We start from the raw sequence: 26709 nt of genomic DNA, 5'->3' as shown, positions 1-26709 counted from the left end.
GCAGGTTCTTATTAGTCATCAGTTTTATACACATCAGTGTGTACATGTCAATCCCAATCACCCAATTCAGCACACCACCATCCCCACCCCACTGTGGCTTTCCCCCCTTGGTGTCCATACGTTTGTTCTCTACATCTGTATCTCAACTTGTGCCCTGCAAACCGGTTCATCTATACCATTTTTCTAGGTTCCACATATATGCGTTAATATACGATATTTGTTTTTCTCTTTCTGACTTACTTCACTCTGTATGACAGTCTCTAGATCCATCCATGTCTCAACAAATGACTCAATTTCGTTCCGTTTCATGGCTGAGTGATATTCCATTGCATGTATGTACCACAACTTCTTTATCCATTCGTCTGTCGATGGGCATTTAGGTTGCTTCCATGACATGGCTATTGTAAATAGTGCTGCAGTGAACACTGGGGTGCATGTGTCTTTTTGCATTATGGTTTTCTCTGGGTAATATGCCCAGTAGTGGGATTGCTGGGTCATATGGTAATTCTATTTTTAGTTTTTTAAGGAACCTCCATACTGTTCTCCATGGTGGCTGTATCAATTTACATTCCCACCAACAGTGCAAGAGGGTTCCTTTTTGTCCCCACCCAATCCAGCATTTGTTGTTTGTAGATTTTCTGATGATGCCCATTCTAACTGGTGTGAGGTGATACCTCATTGTAGTTTTGATTTGCATTTCCCTAATAATTAGTGATGTTGAGCAGCTTTTCGTGTGCTTTTTGGCCATCTGTATGTCTTCATTGGAGAAATGCCTACTTAGGTCTTCTGCCCACTTTTGGATGGGGTTGTTTGTTTTTTTTAATATTGAGCTGCATGAACTGTTTATATATTTTGGAGATTAATCCTTTGTCCGTTGATTCGTTTGCAAATACTTATTCCCATTCTGAGGGTTGTCTTTTCGTCTTGTTTGTAGTTTCCTTTGCTTTGCAAAAGGTTTTATGTTTCATTAGGTCCCATTTGTTTATTTTTGCTTTTATTTCCATTACTCTTGGAGGTGGATCAAAAAGATCTTGCTGTGATTTATGTCAAAGAGTGTTCCTCCTATGTTTTCCTCAAAGAGTTTTATAGTGTCTGGTCTTACATTTAAGTCTTTAGTCCATTTTAAGTTTATTTTTGTGTATGGTGTTAGGGAGTGTTCTAATTTCATTCTTTTACATGTAGCTGTCCAGTTTTCCCAGCACCACTTAATGAAGAGACTGTCTTTTCTCCATTGTATATCCTTGCCTCCTTTGTCATAGATTAGTTGACTATAGATGCATGGGTTTATCTCTGGACATTCTATATTGTTCCATTGATCTATGTTTCTGTTTTTGTGCCAGTACCATATTGTCTTGATTACTGTAGCTTTGTAGTATAGTCTGAAGTCAAGGAGTCTGATTCCTCCAGCTCTGTTTTTTTCCCTCAAGACTGCTTTGGCTATGCAAGGTCTTTTGTGTCTCCATACAAATTTTAAGATTTTTTTGTTCTAGTTCTGTAAAAAATGCCATTGGTAATTTGATAGGGATTGCATAGAATCTGTAGATTGCTTTGGGTAGTATAGTCATTTCCCCAATATTGATTCTTCCAATCCAAGAGCATGGTATATCTCTCCATCTGTTTGTATCATATTTAATTTCTTTCATCAGTGTCTTCTAGTCTTCTGCATATAGGTCTTTTGTCTCCCTAAGTAGGTTTATTCCTAGGTATTTTATTCTTTTTGTTGCAGTGGTAAATGGGATTGTTTCCTTAATTTCTCTTTCTGATTTTACATTGTTAGCGTATAGGAATGTGAGAGGTTTCTGTGCGTTACTTTTGTGTCCTGTCACTTTACCAAATTCATTGATTGGTTCTAGTAGTTTTCTGGTGGAATCTTTAGGGTTTTCTATGTAGAGTAACATGTCATCTGCAAACAGTGACAGTTTTACTTCTTTTCCAATTTGTATTCCTTTTATTTCTTTTTCTTCTCTGATTGCCATGGCTAGGACTTCCAAAACTATGTTGAATAATAGTGGCGGGAGTGGACATCTTTGTCTTGTTCCTGATCTTACAGGAAATGCTTTCAGTTTTTCACCATTGAGAATGATGTTTGCTGTGGGTTTGTCATATATGGCCTTTATTATGTTGAAGTAGGTTCCCTCTGTGCTCTCTTTCGTGAGAGTTTTTGTCATAAATGGGTGTTGAATTTTGTCAAAAGCTTTTTCTGCATCTATTGAGATGATCATAAGGTTTTTCTTCTTCAATTTGTTAATATGGTGTATCGCATTGATTGATTTGTGTATATTGAAGAATCCTTGCATCCCTGGGATAAATCCCACTTGATCATGGTGTATGATCCTTTTAATGTGTTGTTGGATTCTGTTTGCTAGTATTTTCTTGAGGATTTTTACATCTATATTCATCAGTGATATTGGTCTGTAATTTTCTTTTTTTGTAGTATCTTTGTCTGGTTTTGGTATCAGGGTGATGGTGGCCTCATAGAATGATTTTGGGAGTGTTCCTTCCTCTGCAGTGTTTTGGAGGAGTTTGAGAAGGATGAGTGTTAGCTCTTCTCTAAATGTTTGATAGAATTCACCTGTGAAGCCATCTGGTCCTGGTATTTTGTTTGTTGGAAGATTTTTGATCACAGTTTCTATTTCATTACTTGTGATTGGTCTGTTCATATTTTCTGTTTCTTCCTGGTTCAGTCTTGGAAGGTTATACCTTCTAAGAATAGGTCCATTTCTTCCAGGTTGTCCATTTCTTTGGCATAGAGTTGCTTGTAGTAGTCTCTTAGGATGCTTTGTATACCTGTGTTGTCTGTTGTAACTTCTCCTTTTTCATTTCTAATTTTATTGATTGAAGTCCTCTCCCTCTTTTTCTTGATGAGTCTGGCTAATGGTTTATCAATTTTGTTTATCTTCTCAAAGAAGCAGCTTTTAGTTTTGTTGATCTTTGCTATTGTTTTCTTTGTTTCTATTTCATTTATTTCTGCTCTGATCTTTATGATTTCCTTCCTTCTACTAACTTTGGCTTTTGTTTGTTCTTTCTCTAGTTCTTTTAGGTGTAAGGTTAGATTGTTTATTTGAGATTTTTCTTGTTTCTTGAGGTGAGATTGAATTGCTATAAACTTCCCTCTTAGAACTGCATTTGCTGCATCCCATAGGTTTTGGATCGTTGTGTTTTCTTTGTAATTTGTCTCTAGGTATTTTTTGATTTCCTCTTTGATTTCTTCAGTGATCTCTTGGTGATTTAGTAACGTATTGTTTAGCCTCATGTTTTTGTGTTTTTTATGTTTTTTTTTTTCCTGCAGTTGATTTCTAATCTCATAGCGTTGTGGTCAGAAAAGATGCTTGATATGATTTCAATATTCTTAAATTTACTAAGGCTTGATTAGTGACCCAGGGTGTGATCTATCCTGGAGAATGTTTCATGTGCACTTTAGAAGAAAGTGTGATCTGCTGTTTTTGGATGGAATGTCCTATAAATATCAATTAAATCTGTCTGGCCTGTTGTGTAATTTAAAGCTTGTGTTTCCTTATTAATTTTCAGTTAGGATCATCTGTCCATTGGTGTGAGGTGTTAAAGTCCCCCAGTATTATTGTGTTACTGTCGATTTCCTCTGTTATAGCTATTAGCAGTTGCCTTATGTATTGAGGTACTCCTATGTTGGGATGCATATATATTTATAATTGTTCTATCTTCTTCTTGGTTTGATCCCTTGATCATTATGTAGTGTCCTTCCTTGTCTCTTGTAACATTCTTTATTTTAAAGTCTATTTTGTCTGATACGAGAATTGCTGTTCCAGCCCTCTTTTGATTTCCATTTGCATGGAATATCTTTTTCCATCCCCTCACTCTCATTCTGTATGTTTCCCTAGGTCTGAAGTGGGTCTCTTGTAGACAGCATATATATGGGTCTTCTTTTTTTTTCCATTCAGCAAGCCTGTGTCTTTTGGTTGGAGCATATAATCCATTCACGTTTAAGGTAATTATTGATGTGTATCTTCCTATTACCATTTTCTTAATTGTTATGGGTTTGTTTTTATAAGTCCTTTTCTTCTTTTGTGTTTCCCGTTTAGAGAAGTTCCTTTAGCATTTGTTGTAGACCTGGTTTGGTGGTGCTGAATTCTCTTAGCTTTTGCTTGTCTATAAAGCTTTTGATTTCTCCATCTAATCTGAATGAGATCCTTGCTGGTAGAGTAATCTTGGTTGTAGGTTCTTCCCTTTCATCACTTTAAATGTATCATGCCACTCCCTTCTGGCTTGTAGAGTTTCTTCTGAGAAATCAGCTATTAACCTTATGGGAGTTCCCTTGTATGTTATTTGTCATTTTTCCCTTGTTCCTTTCAATAATTTTTCTTTGTCTTTAGTTTTTGTCAGTTTGATTACCATGTGTCTCGGCGTGTTTCTCTTTGGGTTTACCCTGCCTGGGACTCTTTGCGCTTCCTGGACTTGGGTGGCTATTTCCTTTCCCGTGTTAGGGAAGTTTTCGACTATAATCTCTTCAGATATTTTCTTGTGTTCTTTCTCTCTCTCTTCTCCTTTTGGGACCACTATAATGCGAATGTTTTTCTGTTTATTGTTGTTCCAGAGGTCTCTTAGGCTGTCTTCATTTCTTTTCATTCTTTTTTCTTTGTTCTGTTCCATGGCAGTGAATTCCACCATTCTGTCTTCCAGGTCACTTATCTGTTCTTCTGCTTCAGTTATTCTGCTGTTGATTCCTTCTGGTGTATTTTTCATTTCAGTTATTGTATTGTTCATCTCTGTTTCTTCTTTAATTCTTCTAGGTGTTTTTATTTAATTCTTCTAGGTCTTTGTTAAACATTTCTTGCATCTTCTCGATCTTTGCCTCCATTCTTTTTCCAAGGTCCTGGACCATCTTCACTATCATTATTCTGAATTCTTTTTTCTGGAAGGTTTCCTGTCTCCACTTCATTTAGTTGTTTTTCTGGGGTTTTATCTTGTTCCTTCATCTGGTATATAGCCCTCTGCCTTTTCATCTTGTGTATCTTTCTGTGAATGTGGTTTTTGTTCCACAGGCTGCAGGGTTGTAGTTCTTCTTGCTTCTGCTGCCTGCCCTCTGGTGGATGAGGCTATCTTAGAGGCTTGCGCACGTTTCCTGTTGGGAGGGACTGGTGGTGGGTAGAGCTGGGTGTTGCTGTGGTTGGCAGAGATCAGTAAAACTTAATCTGCTTGTTTGCTGATGGGTGGGGCTGGGTTCCCTCCCTGTTGGTTGTTTTGTCTAAGGTGACCCAACACTGGAGCCTGCCCGGGCTCTTTGGTGGGGCTAATGGCGAACTCTGGGAGGTCTCACGCCAAGGAGCACTTCCCAGAACTTCTGCTGCCAGTGTCCTTGTCCTCATGGTGAGACACAGCCACCCCCCCACCTCTGCAGGAGACCCTCCAACACCAGCAGGTAGGGCTGGTTCAGTCTCCTATGGGGTCACTGCTCCTTCCCCTGGGTCCCGATGCGCACACTACTTTGTGTGTGCCCTCCACGAGTGGAGTCTCTGTTTCCCCCAGTCCTGTCGAAGTCCTGCAGTCAAATCCTGCTAGCCTTCAAAGTCTGATTCTCTAGGAATTCCTCCTCCCGTTGCCAGACACCCAGGTTGGGAAGCCTGACGTGGGGCTCAGAACCTTCACTCCAGTGGGTGAACTTCTGTGGCACAAGTGTTCTCCAGTTTGTGAGTCACCCACTCAGCGGTTATGGGATTTGATTTCACTGTGATTGCGCCCCTCCTACCATCTCATTGTGGCTTCTCCTTTGTCTTTGGATGTGGGGTATATTTTTTGGTGAGTTCCAGTGTCTTCCTGTTGATGATAGTTCAGCAGTTAGTTGTGATTCTGGTGTTCTTCCACGAGGGAGTGAGTGCACGTCCTTGTACTCTGTCATCTTCCTCACGACACGCTTGAACGAAAGCTCTGTCTTTATTCCTGTCTCATCGATCAGGAGACCATGTTGTCAGGGTGAAGCATTTGAAAGTACTTGGATTTCTATTTCCTTTTCGTTAAAACACTTTAAAATTTTTAATTCTTTGACTTGTACAGAATGTGAACTTTAAATTAATTTCCTTTCAATATGATACCATTCTGAAAATTCTGCCGAGGAAAACAAATTAACCAGGCCTTTTATTTATTTACAGCTTGGAAGACTTTCGTGATTGGATTTCTAAAGCCATAAATTCTCAGGAAACTGATGGCCTCATCAATTCTGTGAGTTGTTAAACCGCATCGTGTGTGCTCTGGGTGTTTTCCTAGATTCGGATTTACAGTCTGCTATTTAGTAATCTTAGTTATCTCATGCTGTGCAAGGCCAGGCCATGTGTCCTGCCTTCTTGGTAAGCAGGAGTCCTTGCTGGCTCCGTGAAGAGTGCCCCCTCCCCGCCCCCGTCTTTGTGAGGCTGGAGCTTGAGCTGCTTTGTGATGCTGGGTGTGGAGATGGTTTTCACTCTTCAGGCAGCACTGTTGAATCAATCCGTCTAAGTAGAGAGTATCAAGATGATGGGCTTCCCTGGTGGCACAGTGGTTGAGAGCCTGCCTGCTGATGCAGGGGACATAGGTTTGTGCCCTGGTCCAGGAAGATCCCACATGCCACGGAGTGGCTGGGCCCGTGAGCCATGGCCGCTGAGCCTGCATGTCCAGAGCCTGTGTTCCGCAGCAGGAGAGGCCACAACAGAGAGAGGCCCGCGGACCACAAAAAAAAAAAAAAAAGATGAAGACAAAAGAGTGAGAGACATTAGTATTAAATCTATACATGGGATGGCCTGCTGTGATGATTAAACATACTGTCTGTGTTAATTGATTAATATGGACGTATCTGTGTCCACTTTTGGACACACTTGCTGGTACTCTTGCTCCTTTGTGGTCATTTATCAGCATGGCCACCGAGAGCTCAGCAGGAGGCACATAAACCAAATAAAGTGAAAAACCTAACCTCTAGGTGGGGTTTTTACAAAAGCAAATTAAAGTATTATCCAGAACAATGATCCTTGGCTTTCACTCTGCTAATTTCTTCCCTAAAACACAGGAAAGTATAGTTTACTCTTTTGTATTATGAACTGTTTGCATTTTTCTCCTCTTTTCCGGCAGGAGCTGGGGTCTCCGAGCAGGGCGGGCGACCCCCCACCAGAGACCTGGCGTCAGTCGGCGGCCCCCCTGCGCCTCCGCTGTGTGGACACGTTCCGCGGGTACGTGGGCTCCCTGGTGACCCGTGGGCACAGGTGGCCTCGGGTGGCACGTTCACAAGTCCACCCACTTGCAGTGGGAGGCGTTTCACGTGCCTTTTACTGTCTAGGCTAGAAAGGATTTCCTGCCCTAAAGAGAAATCGGCAGCTTCTCCTGACTTGAAAACTGTCACGAGAGCCAGGGTGATGTGTCACTGGAGAGCAGCAGTGGGAGAGGCCGGAGCCCATCTCCGCTGGTGCACAGGTGCTGCTGAGAAAGCCACTCACACGTGTGAGCAGCTGCCCGAGGGCCCCGTGTCCGCTCAGCCCTGGACAGTGCCCCAGTCTGGAAACAGAACCCGGGACAGCCCTCGGCCTCCTCCACCATTCACACAGCAGCTCGGATATCAACTGACACCAAATCCACAGAGTCCTGCAGTAAATTGTTATTTTCCAGTTCTGGGAAAAGAACGAAGGCCAGGACCAAACTCTGAAAATAGAGTCTAAGACTGTATGGCTGAAAAGCAATATCTAGGTGTCAAGTCTTCTGTTTCTCCCACTGAGGCCTTTCAAACTCCAGTGATAACCTGATAACTGACCCAGCTTCCCGAGCTCTAAGTGCTCCTGTGTGTGTATCCAAAGCCAGGCAGTAATAACAGTAATGATACTAATAGTAACCACTGCTAACAGTTTTGAGTACTCATGGTATGCCAAGCACTGTTCCAGCTTGTCTTAATTTCTTTAATCTTTTAGCAATCCTATGAAGTATATACTTTTAATAATACACCTGTTTCACAGATAAAGAAATTGAGCCACAGAGTTGAGTAAGTTGGGCTCCAGAGTGCCCACAAATCACCCACTGACATACTAACGTTTTTATTCCCCATATTCTGAGAAATTAGCAGCAAACAACAGCACATGCAGAATCTGTTTTATTGTATTCGTCTTTCTTTCGGAGATGTTCACAGGTGGACGGGAGTCGACATTGATTAAGTGCTAAGATGTTTCAAGCATCGTTTAGGTGCTGTGATGTACGTTACTCTCCATCGTGGTGCCTGTGGTCCCCAGGTCAGGGGTGTCCTTCCTCACAGAGAACTGATGAGGGGCTCGCCTGAGGTCCAGTGGCTCCTAAGAGAGAGGGACCTAGGGCTTGACCCTAAAGACTGTCCCCTCCCACTACAGTTCTTTAACCTGAGACATCTAAGTAATTAGCACAAAGTGGAGTGATCGGGAATGTTTGCACCATTTTCAAGTTACATAGTTCAGTGTTGGTGTAAGTTTTTCTTCAGAGGTCATGTTGGAAATGTTGGCAGAGAGGACTTTAGCGCGGGGTCCTAACCGTGATGGTGAGAAGTGGGAGTTGCCTGCTCTTTCAGTGTCTGCTTGTATCATGACGGCGCCTGTGTGCTGCAGCCGGGCCATCCTTGTCACGTGCCCAGGCCCTGAGAGCGCATCTCTGTGGCTTTGCAGGATCGCTCTCACCCTCATGGTCTTTGTGAACTACGGAGGCGGGAGGTACTGGTACTTCAAGCACGCAAGCTGGAATGGTAAGACGCCGCTGAGAGGTCGCCTTGCTGACGCGGGCCCTCTGAGAGCTGCAGGTAGGAGGGCTCCTCGGCGTCCCCCAGGGGTTCCAGAGGTGAGCCCCACAGAGGCCCCTTAGGTCATTCTGTCAGCCTTCGTCTCTGTTCTTCCTTTCATGTGCTCTGGCTCCGAGATGCTTCACTGTCATCACGTTGTAAACGATCCCTGTGCTTTTCTAGGTGTGCCCTGTGCCTCAGCCGCACGGGCGTCCTGCCCCGAGACTCATGGTCCTCCTGGGGATGCCGTGGAGCTGGGGGTGGTCTGAGTGGCGCTGAATAGCGGCTGTGAATCTGGCTGGGGGGTTGCTTTAGGATGGGTTTTGAGTAAGATCTGCCTAAGATCACAGATTGTCCGCATACTTCTCTGTGGTGCTCCCACAGCACGGGTGCTCTCAGGTGGCGCCCGGGCTGGCCCCTGGCCACAGAGTCCAGGGAGCTCAGTGCTGCTTCGCGAGGTTTACCCAGGGCTTTCCCCGTCAGTGTGAGATGGAAGCCTTCCCGGGTCAGGGAGCACCGGCGTTCCAGGTCCTTTCCTCACTGTCGTGCTTGCGTTCTTCTGCAGGACTGACGGTGGCTGACCTTGTGTTCCCATGGTGAGTTGCAAATCTGCCATCCGCTCTTCGTAGCCCATCTGCAAAGTTTTGTTTTCAGCGGATGCTGGGCCTTCCCAACACCAGCCTTGAGTTCCGGGCTGCGGGCGTGTGCTGCCCACAGGTGGTGGCGTGATGAGGTCCTTCCGAAAGCCGGCTTCCTGAATCGTTATGACACTTGGCCTCGTGCTTATCTAAGACACATGAGAATAAAAGACTGCTGATTTCAGAGGGAACATTTTATTAGTGTGGATATGATGTACAAGATCTTGGAATCTCGTAGGAAATCATAAATTCTGAATATTCCACTAATCCTGAAAATAAATGTAAACATCTTAGTTCCTAAAAGGTATTGCAGTATATCAGTATCAGGGAATTCTGATAAGTATGTAGCAGTTAAGGATAGTAATAAGTTACACTTTAAAATAATAGTGGAGGACTTCCCTGGTGGTGCAGTGCTTAAGAACCTGCCTGCCAATGCAGGGGGCACGGGTTCAAGCCCTGGTCCAGGAAGATCCCACATGCCATGGAGCAACTGAGCCCATGCACCACAACTACTGAGCTTGCTGCTCTAGAGCCCATGAGCCACAACTACTGAGCCCATGAGCCACAACTACTGAAGCCTGTGTGCCTAGAGCCCATGCTCCGCAACAAGAGAAGCCACCGCAATGAAAAGCCCACGCACTGCAACGAAGAGTAGCCCCTGCTCACCACAACTAGAGGAAGCCCGTGTGCAGCAGCGAAGACCCAATGCAGCCAAAAATAAATAAACAAATTAAATAAATACATAATAAAATAAAATAATAGTGGAGTACCCCGCTCTGCCTGGAGCATTCCCCTGCTGAGGGACTCTGACCCCTGCACAACGTGGCTCTTGTGTCTTTGCTGAGATGCTTTGAGCGGCTTGCCTCCATCATTTATAGGCAGGGCCAGCCACTGGTTTGCGTCTTTGGTCCCCAGTGTTTCACTGCTAATGTGAACTCAGGTTTATCGGAGTAGGGGAGGAGTTCCTTTTGTTTTAATTGACGTATAGTTGATGTACAATATTATATAAGTTACAGGTGTACAATATAGGGATTCACAGTTTTTAAAGGGCACACTCCATTTATGCTTACTATAAAATATTGGTATTCCTTATGTTGTACAGTACATCCTTGTAGCTTATTTTATACCTAGTGGTTTGTCTGTCTTTGATGGAAGCTGCAGTCAGTCCCGAAGGATCTCCCTCTGCGACAGGACGAGAAGGCGCACAGTCCTTCCAGCCCAGCGTTCTGATTCTTCTCCACCACGAAACTGGATGTGGTTTCAATCGTCCGTTTCTTTCAAAAATCATGTGTTGCTTCTCTTTTGTAGTAGATTATAAAATACCAATGACACAGAGACAAAAAAAGTTGCAAGTGGCTATCTAGTAATAGCTGTTGTTCTTTTAGGTTTGTGTTTATTATGGGATCTTCGATCTTTCTGTCAATGACTTCCGTTCTGCAGCGGGGATGCTCAGAATTCAGATTGCTGGGGAAGATTGCGCGGAGGAGTTTCCTGTTAATCTGTATAGGAATTGTCATTGTGAACCCCAATTACTGCCTTGGTCCACGTAAGTATTTTCCCCCTCTGTTAGAATGTATTCAGGTTGAAATAGGGAAACGATGTGTTATAATTTGAAAGAAATGCAGTTTCTCCATCTCATGTACCTGCAAAAAGAATAGCTACTAGAAAAGTATATCTAATGCTTGTATAACTTTGGGCACTATTATTATTGCTATCTTGGAATTTTAGGCCTGGGAGGTGCCACCAAGTCCACTCAAACCCTTCTGTACAAAGGAAGACCCTGGGGCTGGCTGAGGTGCTGTGTCCATGTGTAGTGAAGGGCAGAGCAGGGACCAAACCAGGCCACTGGTTCTCAGAGTCGCCCTCCTGCCGCTTTGGTTTCATCAGCTTTCACAGTAAGGCTGTTGTCCAAGGGTCCACCTTGCCATCACCTGAATGCCCCCGGGCTGCAGGAAAGGTATGACATCTCTGTCACTGAGTGGTGTGAGAGGGACAGGAAAGCTGAGGGAAGGATGTGAGCCCTGTCCTGGGGACCAGTGTCGGAACTGGGGAAGGCAGCAGCCACCGTCCTCAAGGGGCTTACGGTGTCATTAGCAGAAAGAAGACGTACTTATCCAGGCAGGTGCCAGGTGAACCCCTCAAGCAAGAAGCACTAAGGCTTCAGGCGACGGGAGGAGTTGGGGTGCTAAGGGAAGGTGTCACAGAAAAGTCCATTTGATGGATCACCCAACAGAGGGCCGCTGCTCCCAGTAGGACACACTGCGGGGGTCCTTACAGGGTTACCCTCAGGCAGTGATACAGTCACGTAGCCTGCAGGGCAGGGACAGTCCGCGGGCTGCGCTGGGTCTGCAGGTTCCTGCTGGATGTGAGTTGAGTCCACACTCCTGATGGGAATGGCCAGGGCGGGGCAGGGCAGGGCTTCAGGGCCGAGGGCGTCCTTGCTTTATCCCCACACCGAGCCGCCAGACCCTTGCTGTTAGCCCAGCCTCACTGCTGTGTGTGAGCCAGGCCCTTGACCGCGTGTGTTTCCGTATCCAAGAGCTTAACTTCCTCAGGTGCGATGGAAGTCTGTCTCCCTCCCTCAGGAAACAGTGGTGTCGTCTTGGGGTGAAGTGAGCAGTGCTGGCTGACACCCCATACCCTGTGCGTCCCGCAGTGTCCTGGGAGAAGGCGCGCATCCCCGGCGTGCTCCAGCGGCTCGGGGGCACCTACTTTGTGGTCGCCGTGTTGGAGCTGCTCTTTGCCAAGCCCGTGCCTGAGATCTGCACCTCGGTGAGAAACCCTGCATTAAAAAAGGGGGAGACGTCCCTGTTTAGGTGCTAGAACTTTCTTTAGTTTTGAGTGCAGTACCAGAGACTACAAGACTCTTTAACTCAGTTAGTCAAAAACATCCTTTTTTCTCTTCAATTAGTTATTTTTATTTAGTCTTTATATCCATCTTTTTTTTAATTGTGGTAAAAAACACATAACATGAGATCTACCCTCTTAACACATATTTCAGTTTCCATTAATCAAATGAATGTGATGGCGTTAAATAACATCACCATCTTCTAGTTGGCTGGTCCAGCCTCTTGGGGGAATTACTGCCAGTTTTTCAATTTCCTGGTGGTAAAGATACACAGAAACCTCACAGAACATTTCAGTGTCTATACACATGCTGCAGAGGTTCGACTTGGACAGTGCCAAGGTCAGGCCAGGAGATGACAGTTCCGCCCTGGGCCGCTTCCTGTTTCTTCTTTGTAAGCAGTATGTGAGCATCTCACCTCTTTTGTAATTACCTTCTGTCTTATTATAAATTGCTGAGTTGAGTTTACTCAGATGACAACTATTTTTTTTCCCCCAACGGAAGTAAAATTTCAGGTGGAAATGTTTAAATTCTTCCATTTGGGGTCCTACTTCACAGTAAGTTAATAAAGCTGTATTTGTTGTCCAGCTCCCTCCTGTGTGGGTAACTAGCAAATTCATCACTGAATCCCAGGTTCTCTTGGTTTTTCCTGTAACGATCCCTCGGTTTTACGTGCTTGGAGCGCATTTACACTTCACTCCTTCACGCCACGCCCCCCGATCCCCTGTGCCCTCTGCTGTAGGCTACGGAAGGCACGCAGGGGTTCCACGTGCACATGTGAACCTGACCTTGCTGGCTGTGGGGGACCGGAGGGTCTGCGAGGCTCGTCCAGGTCCCACAGTGGAGCCCAGGGCTGGTAGGACACCAGGAGTGGTGGGCTGCACCTCTCCTTCCCTCAACCAGAAGAGCTCCAAAAGCTTAAATTTTATTTTCCTTTTTACAAATATAGCTGTATTTCTTTTAATTTAATTTAATTTATTTTTGGCTGTGTTGGGTCTTTGTTGCTGCGCGCGGGCTTTCTCTAGTTGCGGCGAGCGGGGGCTACTCTTCGTTGATGGACGCGGGCTTCTCATTGCGGTGGCTTCTCTTGTTGCGGAGCACGGGCTCTAGGTGCGTGGGCTTCAGTAGTTGTGGCTCGCAGGCCCAATAGCTGTGGCTCGCGGGCTCTAGAGCGCAGGCTCAGTAGTTGTGGCGCACGGGCTTAGTTGCAGTGCGGCATGTGGGATCTTCCCGGACCGGGGCTCGAACCTGTGTCCCCTGCATTGGCAGGCAGATTCTCAGTCACTGCGCCACCAGGGAAGTCCTTTTCTTTCTTTTTAAAATAATAGCTTTATTGAGATATAATTCACATACCATAAAGCTTACACATTTGAGGCGTAAAATTGAGGGATATTTAGTATATTCACAGTCGTGCAGTCATCACCACTGTCTAATTTTAGAACAATTTCACTATCCCCCAAAACACCCTGTCCTCACTACCAGCTGCTCTCCAACCCCAGGTCCCCCCAGCCCTAGGCAACCCCTAATCTACTCTCTGTCTATAGATCTGCCTGTTCTGGACATGTCATAGAAATAGAATTATAGAATATGTGGCTTTTTGTGTCTGGCTTCTTTCATTTAGCAGAATATTTTTTGAGGTTTATCCATATTATACCATCAGTACTTGATTCCTTTTTACTTCTGAATAATATTCCATTCTATGAATGTACCACATTTTGTATCCACTCATCAGGTGTTGGATATTTGACTTGTTTCCACTTTCTGGATATTATGCATAATGATTCTGTGTCCATTTGTGTACAAGTTTTTGTATGAACATCTCTCTTCAGATCTCTTGGGTATAGGAGTGGAGTTGTCCACTGATTTCTTCTTAACTGGCATTTTACTGTGCTATATCATAGAGATGAAGCATCTAGACCACATGCCACATACGGAATAAACACGCGTCTATTTTGTGTTACTACCGTAAAGGCCAAGGGGAGCGTCACAGAGAATTTTCTGTGTACATGTACTGCACTGTGTATTGTTTCCTGTTCCACTTGCGTTTAGTTCACGTGTTTTATGCCCTGCCCCTGCAGGAGAGGAGCTGCTTTTCTCTGCTGGACACCACATCCAGCTGGCCCCAGTGGCTCTTCATCCTGATGCTGGAAGGTGTTTGGCTGGCCTTGACCTTCTTCTTACCTGTTCCCGGATGCCCCACGTGAGCCAGCCCTGCGGGAATCCCCTTTTTGCCAAGTCCGAGCCCCTGGGTTACAGCTGTCGGATTTCCCACATTGGGACCTCCCTTCCTCTCTCTCTTCTCCCCTTGTGTGGGAGGGGGTTTGGGCACGTGTCCAGAGGCCTGTCTCCGTGAGGTTTTCCAGGGTCAGTGGGACGGACATTGGGCCCCCGCCTTACCCCTCGGGCAGCCGTCAAGTCAGGGGCCCCGCAGTGGACGTGCATGGCGCCCCAGGGTCGTCAGGCTGGTGGGTGTTTGCGGCTCTTTGTGGGCACGCACATCACCAGTGTACAGCCCCCCGCTCCTAAGTCTGGTGGGTGAAGTGAGTGTTCTCGCTTCCCCAGCGGCTATCTGGGCCCCGGGGGCCTCGGAGATTGGGGCAAGTATCCGAATTGCACAGGAGGCGCTGCTGGCTACATTGACCGCCTGCTCCTGGGAGACCATCACCTTTACCAGCATCCTTCCTCGACTGTGAGTGAGCCCGGCTCCGACTTGGAACCGGACACTGAGGGGAAGGAAGGGAAAGAGCCAACTCCAAACTGTGTCCACGAAATAGACTTGGGTGGAACGAAGTTTTATTTGAAAAGTTGGCTGACTTTACAGACTTCAGTTTACTGTTGGTTGTGGGTGGCGTGTAGACATTTCTTTGGCTGTTAAAGTGAGACTGCCTGGTGTCAGGTGTGCAGCAAGGTGCTTTCTTATACATCTCAGGTATGGGGACAGCTTCCCGTGAGGGAGGTCTGTCAGGCAGTGCTTTTGGGATCAGCACGTGTGGGGCTGGAGGAAGCAGGACGGGGCAGTGGGGACAGCCACACGCAGGCTCCCGCTGGTCTCCTGGGGGCTGGGGCGGCCTCTCAGGGTTGTTCTCAGTGGGGTGAGGGACCAGGCCCTAGACATCCCTGGTGGGATGTGATGGCCTGGCCAGAGGGCGACTCCTGAGGGGCAGCTGTCTTCAGGGACAAATCCAGAAGCTGCTGAGAGCTTTGGGCCATGGATACGTCTAGCAGCCGGGGGAGTGGATGCTTTAGTTGCAAAAGGGGTGGGATGGACAGGCGGGGGCCAGATAGCTGGGCAGTGCCTTCCAGCACCCACTGCAATGACTGGTTCCAAATTTCTGCCATTTCTACAAGAACGATTTCTTTTATAATGAAATAATACAAAGGTATTTTTCTTATCGTTACCTGCCTTAAAAGAAGAAAGGAAGCTGTCGATGTTACAGTAGGGTTGGCCGCAAAGAGTAAACCTGAAAATTAGAAGGTGTCATGTGTGGTGTTTGAAGCTGGTTAGGGACGTGTAGTGTCACAGCCACAGGGCCCAGCACGGTCTCCCATGTGGGGAGAGTGTCACATGCCAGAGTGTCACATGCCACACACTTTCTTGGCCAGAAGTATTCTGCCCGTCATCCCCATAAGTTAGCAGTGAATTTCTGCAGCAAGACCAAAAATGTTGAATACTGGGGTGTATCCGAGTTTGCATTTTGTCTGTGAGTTGTTGTGTGCTTTTTGTGATCCTTGGGTGAGTCCCGCCTTCTTGTCCTGCCCTGTCAGGTGCTTTATCACACTGAGGTGGCCTACGACCCAGAAGGCATCCTGGGGACCATCAACTCCATCGTGATGGCATTTTTAGGAGTTCAGGTATTTGTTCATTTCTTGAGAATGCGTGTTCCTGACAGTTCGTGGTTATTGATTCATTACTAATCTAAAAACCATTTGATTAAAATAAGTAACTGGAAGCACATCTTCTGTGTTTCAGACCTAATAAATTCTGTTTATATTTGACAGGTTGTTAAAACCAGAGGTTGCTAAAATTTAGCACTTTCGAATAATTAGGTATAATTCCTATATTCTCCAAAGAAGTTATTCATATGGCTCATCTCGGCAGTGGGTGCACAGCAGCACCGCTGGCTGAGAGGGATCCCTGCTGGGCTGGCAGTCTTTGGAAGGTCACCTGTCACCTTATGTGTACAGTTGACACAGTTTCAGGTTGTGCCTATTTTATGCCAGAGTCAGTACAGGTTGTTCTTGGTTTCTCTCACATGCAGTTTTGTTAGGATTCTGAGCAGTCTAGATTTTCCTTGCTGAAGTTCTCCTTATTGGTGTTTGAAACTATTATTTGAGGGGAGATGATGGGGAGGGGAAAGACTGGGTCCAGCCTCCTGGGTGGGGGCCTCTGTAATGGTAAAAATGCTCCGCATGTGCTGTCCATGTGGCCACTGAGTCCTCAGACATGGCTGGGCTGACGGAGGAACTGTTTTTTAATTTTACGTCATTTAAATTTAAACTGAAATTGTCACAGGTGGCCAGTGGCTCCCACGTGGGACAGTGCAGGTCTACAGCATATACATTTTGGTGATTAAATAATTTCCTATATAGAGATACTGCCTTTCTCTCTGCAGCACTTTAGAGTTTACATTGGGTGCTTTTATTCATAAATGCATTTAATCCCCCCATGTGCTCTCCAGGTAAATCTGCACCTGCAGGACAGCCGAGGGCGGGTGCTGAGGAGTGCAGCCCGGCGCCGGGGCCTGGACTTGACCCCGCTTACTAGCCGGGTCATCCCGGGAGTGTTACTGCACCCTCTGTGATTCAGTGGCACCTAAATAAGTAGTCGCACCTAAATCAGTTAATTCACATAAGGTTCTAAGACCGGGACATTCATAAATTTTAGCTATTTTAAGTTATTATTAACACTTTCTCTGATGCTTTCAGAAATTAATTCCTAATTTGCAGGGGGCGGGGCTATGCAAAGTCCAGATTTTTCTGTTTTTAAAGTGTTTTCCTGCCTCTGGGTCCACGCTGTTCTGTCCCTCTTCTGTACCCCTGCCAGACTGGGCCATCGAGCAGGCCAGCCTGAGCTGGTCCCTTGTCACTTTGGGGGGGAAAAGTGACTCTCCTTGGCTCCCGTCACCTGTGGGAGAAAGCTTGTGCCTACCTGCTCCCACCTTCCCACCTCTGCCCACCCCCGGCCTTTCTGAATTACCTGCAGCACCTCGGGGAGGCTGTGCGTTTTCACCCATGTGACATACTCCTGTGCATGCTGTTCCTTCCTGCCCAGACACTGTTCCTGCTTTGCGCTCATATCCTCAGCCTGGCGGTACCTCCTCTGCGCATCCCCTCCCCTCCCTCCTTCCCTCCCTCTCTCCCCAGTGGTCCCTGTGCCTCTAGGCCTCCACTAGCCAAGGGCAGGGGTACCGTTCATCCCCTTGTAACCCCAGTGCCTGCAGGTGAGTCTGCCTGTCGAGCGGTTAGGACAGTGGATGAGTATGAAATAAGAACACATCGTAGGTGATTCTCTTGGTCATACTGTGCGTTTTCTTCCCCAGGCAGGGAAAATACTCCTGTATTACAAGGATCAGACCAAAGGCATCCTGATCAGATTCGCTGCCTGGGGTTGTTTCCTTGTAAGTAGCGGATGGTCCTCACTGAAATTCCTTCTCTTCACACATACAGATTTCAAAGACATAAAATGTTTAGTGACTGGCCGTGGGATAGACAGCAGCTGTCACTTCGCATCGGTAGCATTCTTCACTTGAATATCAGAGAGGAAAAGTCTCGACACCTAAGTTCTCAGGTTGATTTTCTTAGGAAAATGTCTTTATAAATGAGTCAATGAAGATATGAGGAAATGGAGCGGAGGTGTGGGTTCTGGTGGGGACCTTTGCCAGAAGGACAAGGCCAAGGACAGGTTCACTGGGGGCAAAAGATAAGCTTAGCTGTTCTTTCACCCCTGACCTGGCAGCCCTGTTTCCTCCACGGATTCACTCCAGTTGATAAGGTCGTTTACCTTCAACTCAAGAGTAATGCTGAAAAGAGGTTTTTTGGAGAACATTTTTAGTTACACATGTTAAAAATGTTTTTCCAGTTAAAAGAATAAAATGGAGGGCACAGTTTTCAGCGTTCCCTAAGCAATTAAGTCGCTCCTGTTCTTCAGTTTTGAACCACAATTATTTCTTGAGATGACCTAAAAAACTTTAACATCTTTCTCCCCGCTTCTAGGGGTTTATTTCTGTTGCTTTGACAAAGGCTTCCGAAAATGAAGGCTTTATTCCAGTAAACAAAAACCTCTGGTAGGTACAGAAAGCCTGTCGTTTTCACATCCGGTCGGGCTGGCATTGGATGTGCTCTCAGGAGCCCTGAGACGCCCGCTCTCCCCCAGGTCCATCTCCTATGTCACCACACTGAGCTCTTTCGCCTTCTTCATCCTGCTGGTCCTATACCCCGTTGTGGACGTGAAGGGGCTGTGGACGGGAACCCCGTTCTTCTACCCTGGTGAGTCCCCCCACCAACCGGCCCCAGGCCTCGCAGAGGAGGGGACCCAGCAGACGGGCCAGAGGCCACGGGTGCCAGGTGTGTCCAAGGTGCCGACCGAGGGGGTCCGAGGGGGTCCATGCAGGGCGTCGCTGGGCCTGTCCCCGAGCAGCGCCACCCCGTTTTACCATTTAGGTTGTGGGATCATAAATGCACCCCTCTGGCCGCTTCAGGCACGTCATCCAGTCCCTCGAGCCTCACAAACAGGGCCGTGCTTTCTCATGTAAACCCCCTGCCCTACAGGCGGTGCCTAAGAGGCACCACGCGGAGATGCACGGGTTCTGCCCGAGACGAGAGACAGCAGATGACTTCAGTGACTCGTTTCAGCCCCGAGTCCAGTAACAGTTATGCTCATTGGGCCTCAAGTTTTCTGTGTAGAGAATATAAATGAATAATTCTGGCTTTCCTTTCAGATTTGGTATTCCAGAATTACACTTACCAAAGGAATGTTTTCTAATAATTTTTGGATAAGGTTCACCCTCAAATCTCTAAGATTCGCATCACTTATTTTTGGCGTAGCAATAACAAGTGGGCACTTTTTCTTTTTTCACTGAACTAGAGGCAAATTTCAAGAGTTAAGTCTAACCAGCTGTGTTTCCCCAGGAATGAACTCGATCTTGGTGTACGTGGGCCACGAGGTCTTCGCCAGCTACTTCCCCTTCCAGTGGAGGCTGGGGGACAACCAGTCACACAGGGAGCATCTCGTTCAGAACATAGTCGCCACTGCACTCTGGGTGCTCATCGCTTACGTTCTCTATAAGAAGAAGGTGTTTTGGAAAATCTGAGGCCCCAGCTGAGATGTGTTGCTAGCAGATGACAGGGCCTGGGGCATCATTAAAAGGAGCCATTCGTTATAAAACTGCATATTTCCAGGTTATTGGGGGAGATGCGGACGTGCTCAGGCTGGTTGATGATCGGACGTGGCTCATCTGACTCTGTATACCTGAGACTCAGACATCTGAAACGTAATTGTCTTTTCTCTCCATCTTCTGTAGAAATGGGTGCCTTTGCGACTTCGTTCTAAGGATTTCTCCTCTAATTTTTCACAAGGGAGTTAACCAGGCCATTTTGCTTCTGTGACCACCTAAGGTCTGACCTTACTGACCTTTCCTGCAGACTGTCTTTCTGTGCTGGTCCACGCCGACCAAGATACCACCGTTTCTGTTGTGTCTGACTGTGAAGCTCATTGGGTATAGTGTGTGGTAACATAGTCTAACATATTTCAGTTATGTACAGTTTAGTATTTCAAGAAATTCCAAGTAATCTCCTTTCAGATCTGTAAGTAACTGGTGGGTCCAAAAACAATGCCTTTCTATCAGAAGCCATTTTCTCCTTTTCCTCATTTGAAAAACAAGTGAAACAGTAGATGTGTTATTCCCAGCCACCCTTGCATACCCACCCACCTCCTGCCTGCCTATCTCTCTGTCTGGGTGTCTGGGTGGTAGCTGGTCCCCCAGGCCATCCTCTGTCTCTAGGAAGAGAGAGAAGCTCATGGTCTCGGCCGGGCTCCTGCTGTGGCGTCCTTGCCGGGTCAGACGCGAGGCAGGTCCCCTCACAACGAGGGACACGGTGCTGCCCACTCAGCTCCCCTCCAGCTCTGAGACCCAGTGGGGTGGGAGACATCGGTGGCATTTCTGAAATCCTTAGAAAAATAATTTTGTTACAGAAAACTCTTCAAAATAAATGAGAAGTTTAAAAAACTCTCATCAGAGTAACTCTTTTCAGAATGACCCTCCACAGTGGAGGCAGCTTTCCTGCTTGGAATCACCAAACTGCAGAATTGTTTCTCAGGAGTGAAAGAGGAGAACACAGGGGACCAGCACCCCCATTTCGTAGCGTCCTACTTAGGGATCTTCTGTGAGAATTCCACGTTGAAGGAAGATGTGGCAATAGGTTGTACTTTGGAGCATCCTTGCATGGTGAGACGGGGTCACTTCGACCTGTCCCCTGATGTCAGCTGTCACCCTGCATGCATAGTGAGTTTCCAGCTACCCCATCTCTACCTGAACTCTCATCCCAACTTGTACCTGTCCACCTGGGTGTCCGCCAGCATTCAGGGTCCCCCCTCCACCCTCTCTTCTCAAACACAAGCCTTTCCGGCTTGGATTGTCCCAGCTCTGCGGACAGGTGACCCTCTGTCTCTCGGATAAAACTGTCTTTCACCCACTTTACCTCCTCTGTCCCCCTTTCCCATGTTTAGTCATTGCCAAGTCGTCTCAGTTCTCACGGTCACTGCCTGTTACTCTTGCCCAGATGCCAAGAGGAATCATATTTCAACCGGCCTCCTTCCCTCAGTCCCTCCTTCTGTAAAGCCACTGTCCACTGCCCCAGATTACACTTCATAAACAGAGCTGACTCACATCACCTCCTTATAAGCACTTGCACTGAAGTCGGAACAGCTTTGCTGTCAGGTAGAGCCGTCCTCCGTTGAGCCCAGCACACCTTCTCGGCTGTGTCCAGCCCCCTGGACCCAGCCTGCTACTTGCAGCCCCATCAGCTGCCTCCTGCCCCTGAGTTTGATTAGTCCCCTTAATTTTCTCCCATCGACCCTTGACCTATCACATTCGCCCACTGCTTCTGAGGCACCTTCTCTAATCTCTTAGTCTTGTCCCTAAGTAAGATTTTCTTCCTCTGTGTTCTCGTAATATCTGATTGGGCTCAATCTCGTGGCACTTGTAGCTCTCTGCCTTGTATGACAGTGATTTGGGTACATGACCAGTTTCCCACGCTGGCCTGTGAGCTCGTGGAGAATAAGGCACATTCTTCATGCACGGCACAGTGGCCTGTGCAGAGCAGGCACTAAATAAACGTGTGAGAGCAAAATGGGGTGGTGGGTTTGCTTTTCATAGGTAAAATTTCACGTGTATCTGGAGCTAATGTGTGTGTGTGCGTGCGTGCGTGTGTGTGCGCACGCGTGCGCATGGGGAGAGCTGTCATCTTTGAGGAAACCCCTCTCGCGGTGCACCTTTGTGGGTGGTCATGGCTATGTCATCCCGAGTCTCAGCAGGTAAGGCTGAGCTGGGCCTCTCCAGAAGCAGTTCTCAAGTCGGGGTGTCCATCGGTTAGGATGTCTTGAGCTGGATGGAGCAGGAGCTCCCCATCCAGCTGGGTTATAAGCAGAGCATCGCACGTAAGTGGTCCCACGGCGGGTGGGCTCCCGCTCAGGTCGCTTCACGGCCGAGATGCCCACCCCATTGCCATCACGACAGACACACACACTCGGCCAGCGCCATACGGGAGGGAGCGGGCATCCCCTCTGTGCCTCATAACGTTATTGGCCAGAAAATGCTCCCCAAACTGTGCAAGACCAGCCGTGACGAGGGAGCTTGGGCTGGCCTGGCCCGGGGCTGAGCGGGGACAGCTGGCACCTCCCTGGGGAGGGCAGGGAGTGTGCGGGGTGAGTGGTGGAGTGGGACATGGCGGTGGAGACAACCGTGTGCAGCGGTGGCTGCAGAAAATCCATGTCACAGTGCATCCTGTGGGGAAGTTGGGTGGAGTCCTTGTGTAACAAAGCAGAAAGTACTGTCCTGGAGTGGGGATGTAATCATTTGACATTGTTTATTCATTTTTTGCACTTATATTCCTAATTCCGCTTTATAATTAGGTGAATAAGCTGCTGCTCTTACACTTGACCTCACTTCATTCTGGCCCATAAAGGGCCTCTTTCATAAATGCACAATAATCTGGTTTGTATCAGATGGTATCAGCTTAAATGAAAGTCAACATACTAGTTTTTATTTTTCCTTTAATGTAGTCCTGTTTTCCAAATAAATGGGGGTGACAAATGGACTTTGAGAAATTTTCTCAACAAATCAAACTGCCTTTCAGAAAGAGATTTCCATCAATTGTAAAAAACTAGGGGTAGATCTTTAAAAATCCTAAGCAGTACGCTGTAGCAGCCATGGCCCTGTGAACAACGCAGCTTCTGAGGTTTTAAACACACCTTTTGTTTAAACTTTGAAATTAGGCGGGAAGACGCATCACCAGTGGTTGTCTTCAGCTGCATATCTGTGTAATCTGTTTTCACTGGTGTAGCAAGCCACCATTTTTCTCCCGGTAATCAGTTTTTGTTGGGCATTAGTTCCGAAACATTGTTTTTCTTCAGGCCACATGCGTTTCCGATTTCAAAGTTGATAGAAATGCTAGATGTTTGCGTCATGTCATAAGACGCTCCAGACCCTGTAACCCCCTTATCTAATTATGTATGTTGCAAACACTGCGCCAGATAAAAGATGCCAGCATCCCGCTAGCTTTCCTTTGCAGAATCCATCCCAAACGCAGCTGTAAGGACAGCTGGCCTCACTCCCCACAGGGCCGAGCCCACGGCTTCCCACGGTGTCCATTACCGTCTCGGGTCTGGTGGGATTCTCTCCTGACTCTGCTGGATTTTCTCTACAGAGGTCAGCTCTTTTTCTGATTTTCCCACCTTTCATGGTAGTTCGTTCTTGCATTTTATCTTATTAGAGGTCACACCCTTCCACTTCGATAAATAAAGAGTTTTTCTTCTATTTGATTAAACTCTGTATGTCGTTTGGCTTGTAAAGTGGTACCTCCATCCAAATCCTGCCTGTTACAGCTCTGCCCAGGAGACCGCTCACATCAGTTTAACAAATCACAGGCAAAGCCGGCCCTTGTCAAAGATGAACAAAGCCAGAGGCTGCTGAAGCGGCGAGGGCAATGGAAAGAGGGTCCAGCGTGATCGGAGCTAGTTTCCTGAAACAAAAGGCTGGAGTTTGAAAGGCTGACTGGCACTGGGAGCTGGGACGGGATTGGTCCACGTGACTGGGCCACCTGGGTTTGTTCACTGGCGCTTTTATGGAGGAGAAACAAACTTCTATCCTTATGGCAGGAGGCGGTGGTGCCGCATGAAGCAAGGTACCCACGGAATTAGTCCCCATCCTCCCCGGATGTTTACATTTCAGAGAGCTCCTGGAGGAAACAGTTCTGGGTGGCAGTCTCACATCTCAGAGAACAGAGGGAGGGTTGAGCACTGCAAGCTCTCTAAAGGAGCAAAGAGTAAATTCTGGCAGTGGCAGCTTTCTCAGGCAGACGTTTTAAGGGTGCTGGGGTCATCCCGGGACACTCCTTCAGCTGCTGTAAGGCAGCTGCCCTTTGGTTGAGTCTCAGTGCAGGTCTTGGACGGCCCCTCCTGCGCCAGTGGTGCAAGCCCTTCCTCATCTGCACACTTGGTCTGAGTTTCCATTCTATCCTGTGGCCCTTTTCCTGCAACTCTGCACAGCAACGCACCACTGAATTAAAAAAAAAAAAAAAAAAAAAGATGATTGGTTCCTTTTTATCTGATCCCTACACATGTGGGTGTGAGGCAGTCTTGTTTTGATGTGTGCTGCCCCTCAGACGCCGATCTGAGGAAGGGGTTATGAAACCAAAAGGTGTCAGAGTGTTTACTTTGAAAGTTGCTACGGGCAACGCACGCCATGTTTTTAAAAACAACAGGATGGTTTAATATTTGTAATCCACTCATATCACAGTGATAAGCACTTTAAAATGAGCTAGTTGAAATATTTTCTGAAACCGGATGTCTATTCCTTAAACCACTTTATTGATCTAATTTTATTTTTTAAAGTTTTATTGAAGTCTAGTTGGTTTACAATGTCGTGTTAGTTTCAGGTGTACAGCACGGGTGATCCAGTTATATGTTCTTTTCCAGATTCTTTCCCCTTGGGTTATTACAGAATATTGAGTATAGTTCCCTGTGCTATACAGTAGGTCCTTGTTGACTGTTTTACATATAGGATGTATATATGTTGATCCCAAACTCCTAATTTATCCCTCCCCCTTCCTTTCCCCTTTGGTAGCCATACGTGTTTTTTCTGTCTATGGGTCTACTTCTGTTTTGTAGATAAGTTCATTTGTATCTTTTATTTTTTAGACTCCACATATAAGTGATATCATATGATATTTCTCTTTCTCTGTCTGACTTATTTCACTTAGTACGATAATCTCTAGGTCCTGTTTCTGAAAATGCCATTATTTCATTCTTTTTTATGGCTGGTACATTTTATATATGTACCACATCTTCTTTATCCATTCCTCTCTCGATGGATGCTTAGGTTGCTTCTAGGTCTTGACTGTTGTGGATAGTGCTGCTATGATATTTGGGGTGCATGTAACTTTTCGAATTATGGTTTTCTCCTGATATATGCCCAATAATGGGATTGATGGATCATATGGTTGTTCTATTTTTAGTTTTTTAAGGAACTTTCATACTGTTCTCCACAGTAGCTGCACCAATTTACATTCCCACCAACAGTGCAAGAGGGTTCCCTTTTCTCCACACCCTCTCCAGCATTTATTATTTGTAGACTTTTCGATGATGGCCATTCTGACTGGTGTGAGGTGATACCTCATTGTAGTTTTGATTTGCATTTCTCTAATGGTTAGTGATGTTGAGCATTTTTTCATATGCCTTTTGGCCATCGGTATGTCTTCTTCAGAGAAATGTCTATTTCGGTCTTCTGCGCATTTTTTGGACTGGATCATTTGGTTTTTTGATATTGAGTTCTATGAGCTGTATCTTTTGGAAATTAATCCCTTGTCAGTTGTATTGTTTGCAAATATTTTCTCCCATTTTTTCGGTTGTCTTTTCATCTTGTCTGTGGTTTCCTTTGCTTTGCAAAAGTTCTTAAGTTTAATTAGGTCTCATTCATTTATTTTTGTTTTTATTTCCATTACTCTAGGAGATGGATCCAAAAAGATGTTGCTGTGATTTATGTCAAATAGTGTTCTGCCTACATTTTCCTCTAGCAGTTTTATACTATCCAGTCTTACATTTAGGTCTTTAATCCATTTGAGTTTATTTTTGTATATGATGTTAGAGAATGTTCTAATTTCTTTCTTTTACATGTATCTGTCCAGTTTTCCCAGCACCACTTATTGAAGAGACTGTCTTTTCTCCATTGCATGTTCTTGCCTCCTTTGTCGTGATTAATTAACCATAGGTGCATGGACTTATTTCTCGGCTTCCTATCCTGTTCCACTGAACTATGTGTCTGTTTTTGTGCCAGTACCATACTGTTTTCATGACCGTAGCTTTGTAGTAGTGTGAAGTCAGGGAGCCTTATTCCTCCAGCTATGTTTTTCTTTCTCATGATTGCTTTGGCTTATTCATGGTCTTTTGTGTTTCCATACAAATTAATTTTTGTTGTTGTTCTAGTTCTGTGAAAAATGCCATTGGTAATATGGTAGGGGTTGCATTGAATCTGTAGATTGCCTTGGGCAGTGTGGTCATTTTAACAATATTAATTCTTTCAATCCAAGAACAGGGTATATCTAACCATCTGTTTTTTCATCTTCAGTTTCTTTTATCAGCATCTTATAGTTTTCAAAGTACAGGTCTTCTGCCTCCTTAGGCAGATTTATTCCTAGGTATTTTATTCTTTTTGATGTGATGGCAAATGGGATTGTTTCCTTAATTTCTCTTTCTGATCTTTCACTGTTAGTGTATAGAAATGCAATGGATTTTGGTGTATTAATTTTGTATCCTGCAACTTTACTGAATTCATTATGAGTTTTAGTAGTTTTCTGTTGGCATCTTTAGGATTTTCTATGTATAGTATCATGTCATCTGCAAACAGTGACAGTTTTACTTCTTCCTTTCCAATTTGAATTCCTTTAATTTGTTTTTCTTCTCTGATGGCTGTGGCTAGGACTTCCAAAATTATGTTGGATAAAAGTGGTAAGGAATTCCCTGGCAGTCTAGTGGTTAGGACTTGGCACTTTCACTGCTGTGGCCCTGGGTTCAGTCCCTGGTCAGGAAACTAAGATCCTGCAAGAAGTGTGGCATGGCCGAAAAAAAAAAAAAAAAGTGGGAAGAACACAGCAAGGAGGCAGCTGTCTGCAAGCTAGGAAGGGTGCTCTTATTAGAGGCCAATCAGCCGGCATCTTGATCTTGGACTTCCCAGCCTTCAGAACTCAGTGAACAGAGAAGGTGGGCTGTGTCGTGCCTACAGACCTGGATC

General features: G+C 46.0%; 1 protein-coding gene across 1 annotated transcript in view; it reads left to right on the top strand.

Moving 5' to 3' along the window:
• HGSNAT (heparan-alpha-glucosaminide N-acetyltransferase) overlaps window positions 1–19515 on the top strand; it is a 44348-nt gene extending 24833 nt beyond the window's left edge. Inside the window, exons 6-18 of the mRNA XM_007455459.1 lie at window positions 6123–6192; window positions 7069–7166; window positions 8613–8689; window positions 9288–9318; window positions 10746–10906; window positions 12017–12132; window positions 14284–14405; window positions 14768–14894; window positions 15971–16057; window positions 17746–17823; window positions 18419–18489; window positions 18579–18691; window positions 19334–19515. Coding sequence (XP_007455521.1) covers window positions 6123–6192; window positions 7069–7166; window positions 8613–8689; window positions 9288–9318; window positions 10746–10906; window positions 12017–12132; window positions 14284–14405; window positions 14768–14894; window positions 15971–16057; window positions 17746–17823; window positions 18419–18489; window positions 18579–18691; window positions 19334–19515 — 1333 coding nt within the window. The remainder of the gene's footprint in view (window positions 1–6122; window positions 6193–7068; window positions 7167–8612; window positions 8690–9287; window positions 9319–10745; window positions 10907–12016; window positions 12133–14283; window positions 14406–14767; window positions 14895–15970; window positions 16058–17745; window positions 17824–18418; window positions 18490–18578; window positions 18692–19333) is intronic.
• The last annotated feature ends 7194 nt before the right edge of the window (window positions 19516–26709 follow it).

This window comes from Lipotes vexillifer, unplaced genomic scaffold (genome assembly GCF_000442215.2).
Source record: "Lipotes vexillifer unplaced genomic scaffold, Lipotes_vexillifer_v1.1 scaffold414, whole genome shotgun sequence".
NCBI classification, from domain to species: Eukaryota; Metazoa; Chordata; class Mammalia; order Artiodactyla; family Lipotidae; genus Lipotes; species Lipotes vexillifer.
The sequence above is the reverse complement of the archived record's forward strand: the minus strand, read 5'-3'. Positions and strand labels throughout refer to the sequence as shown.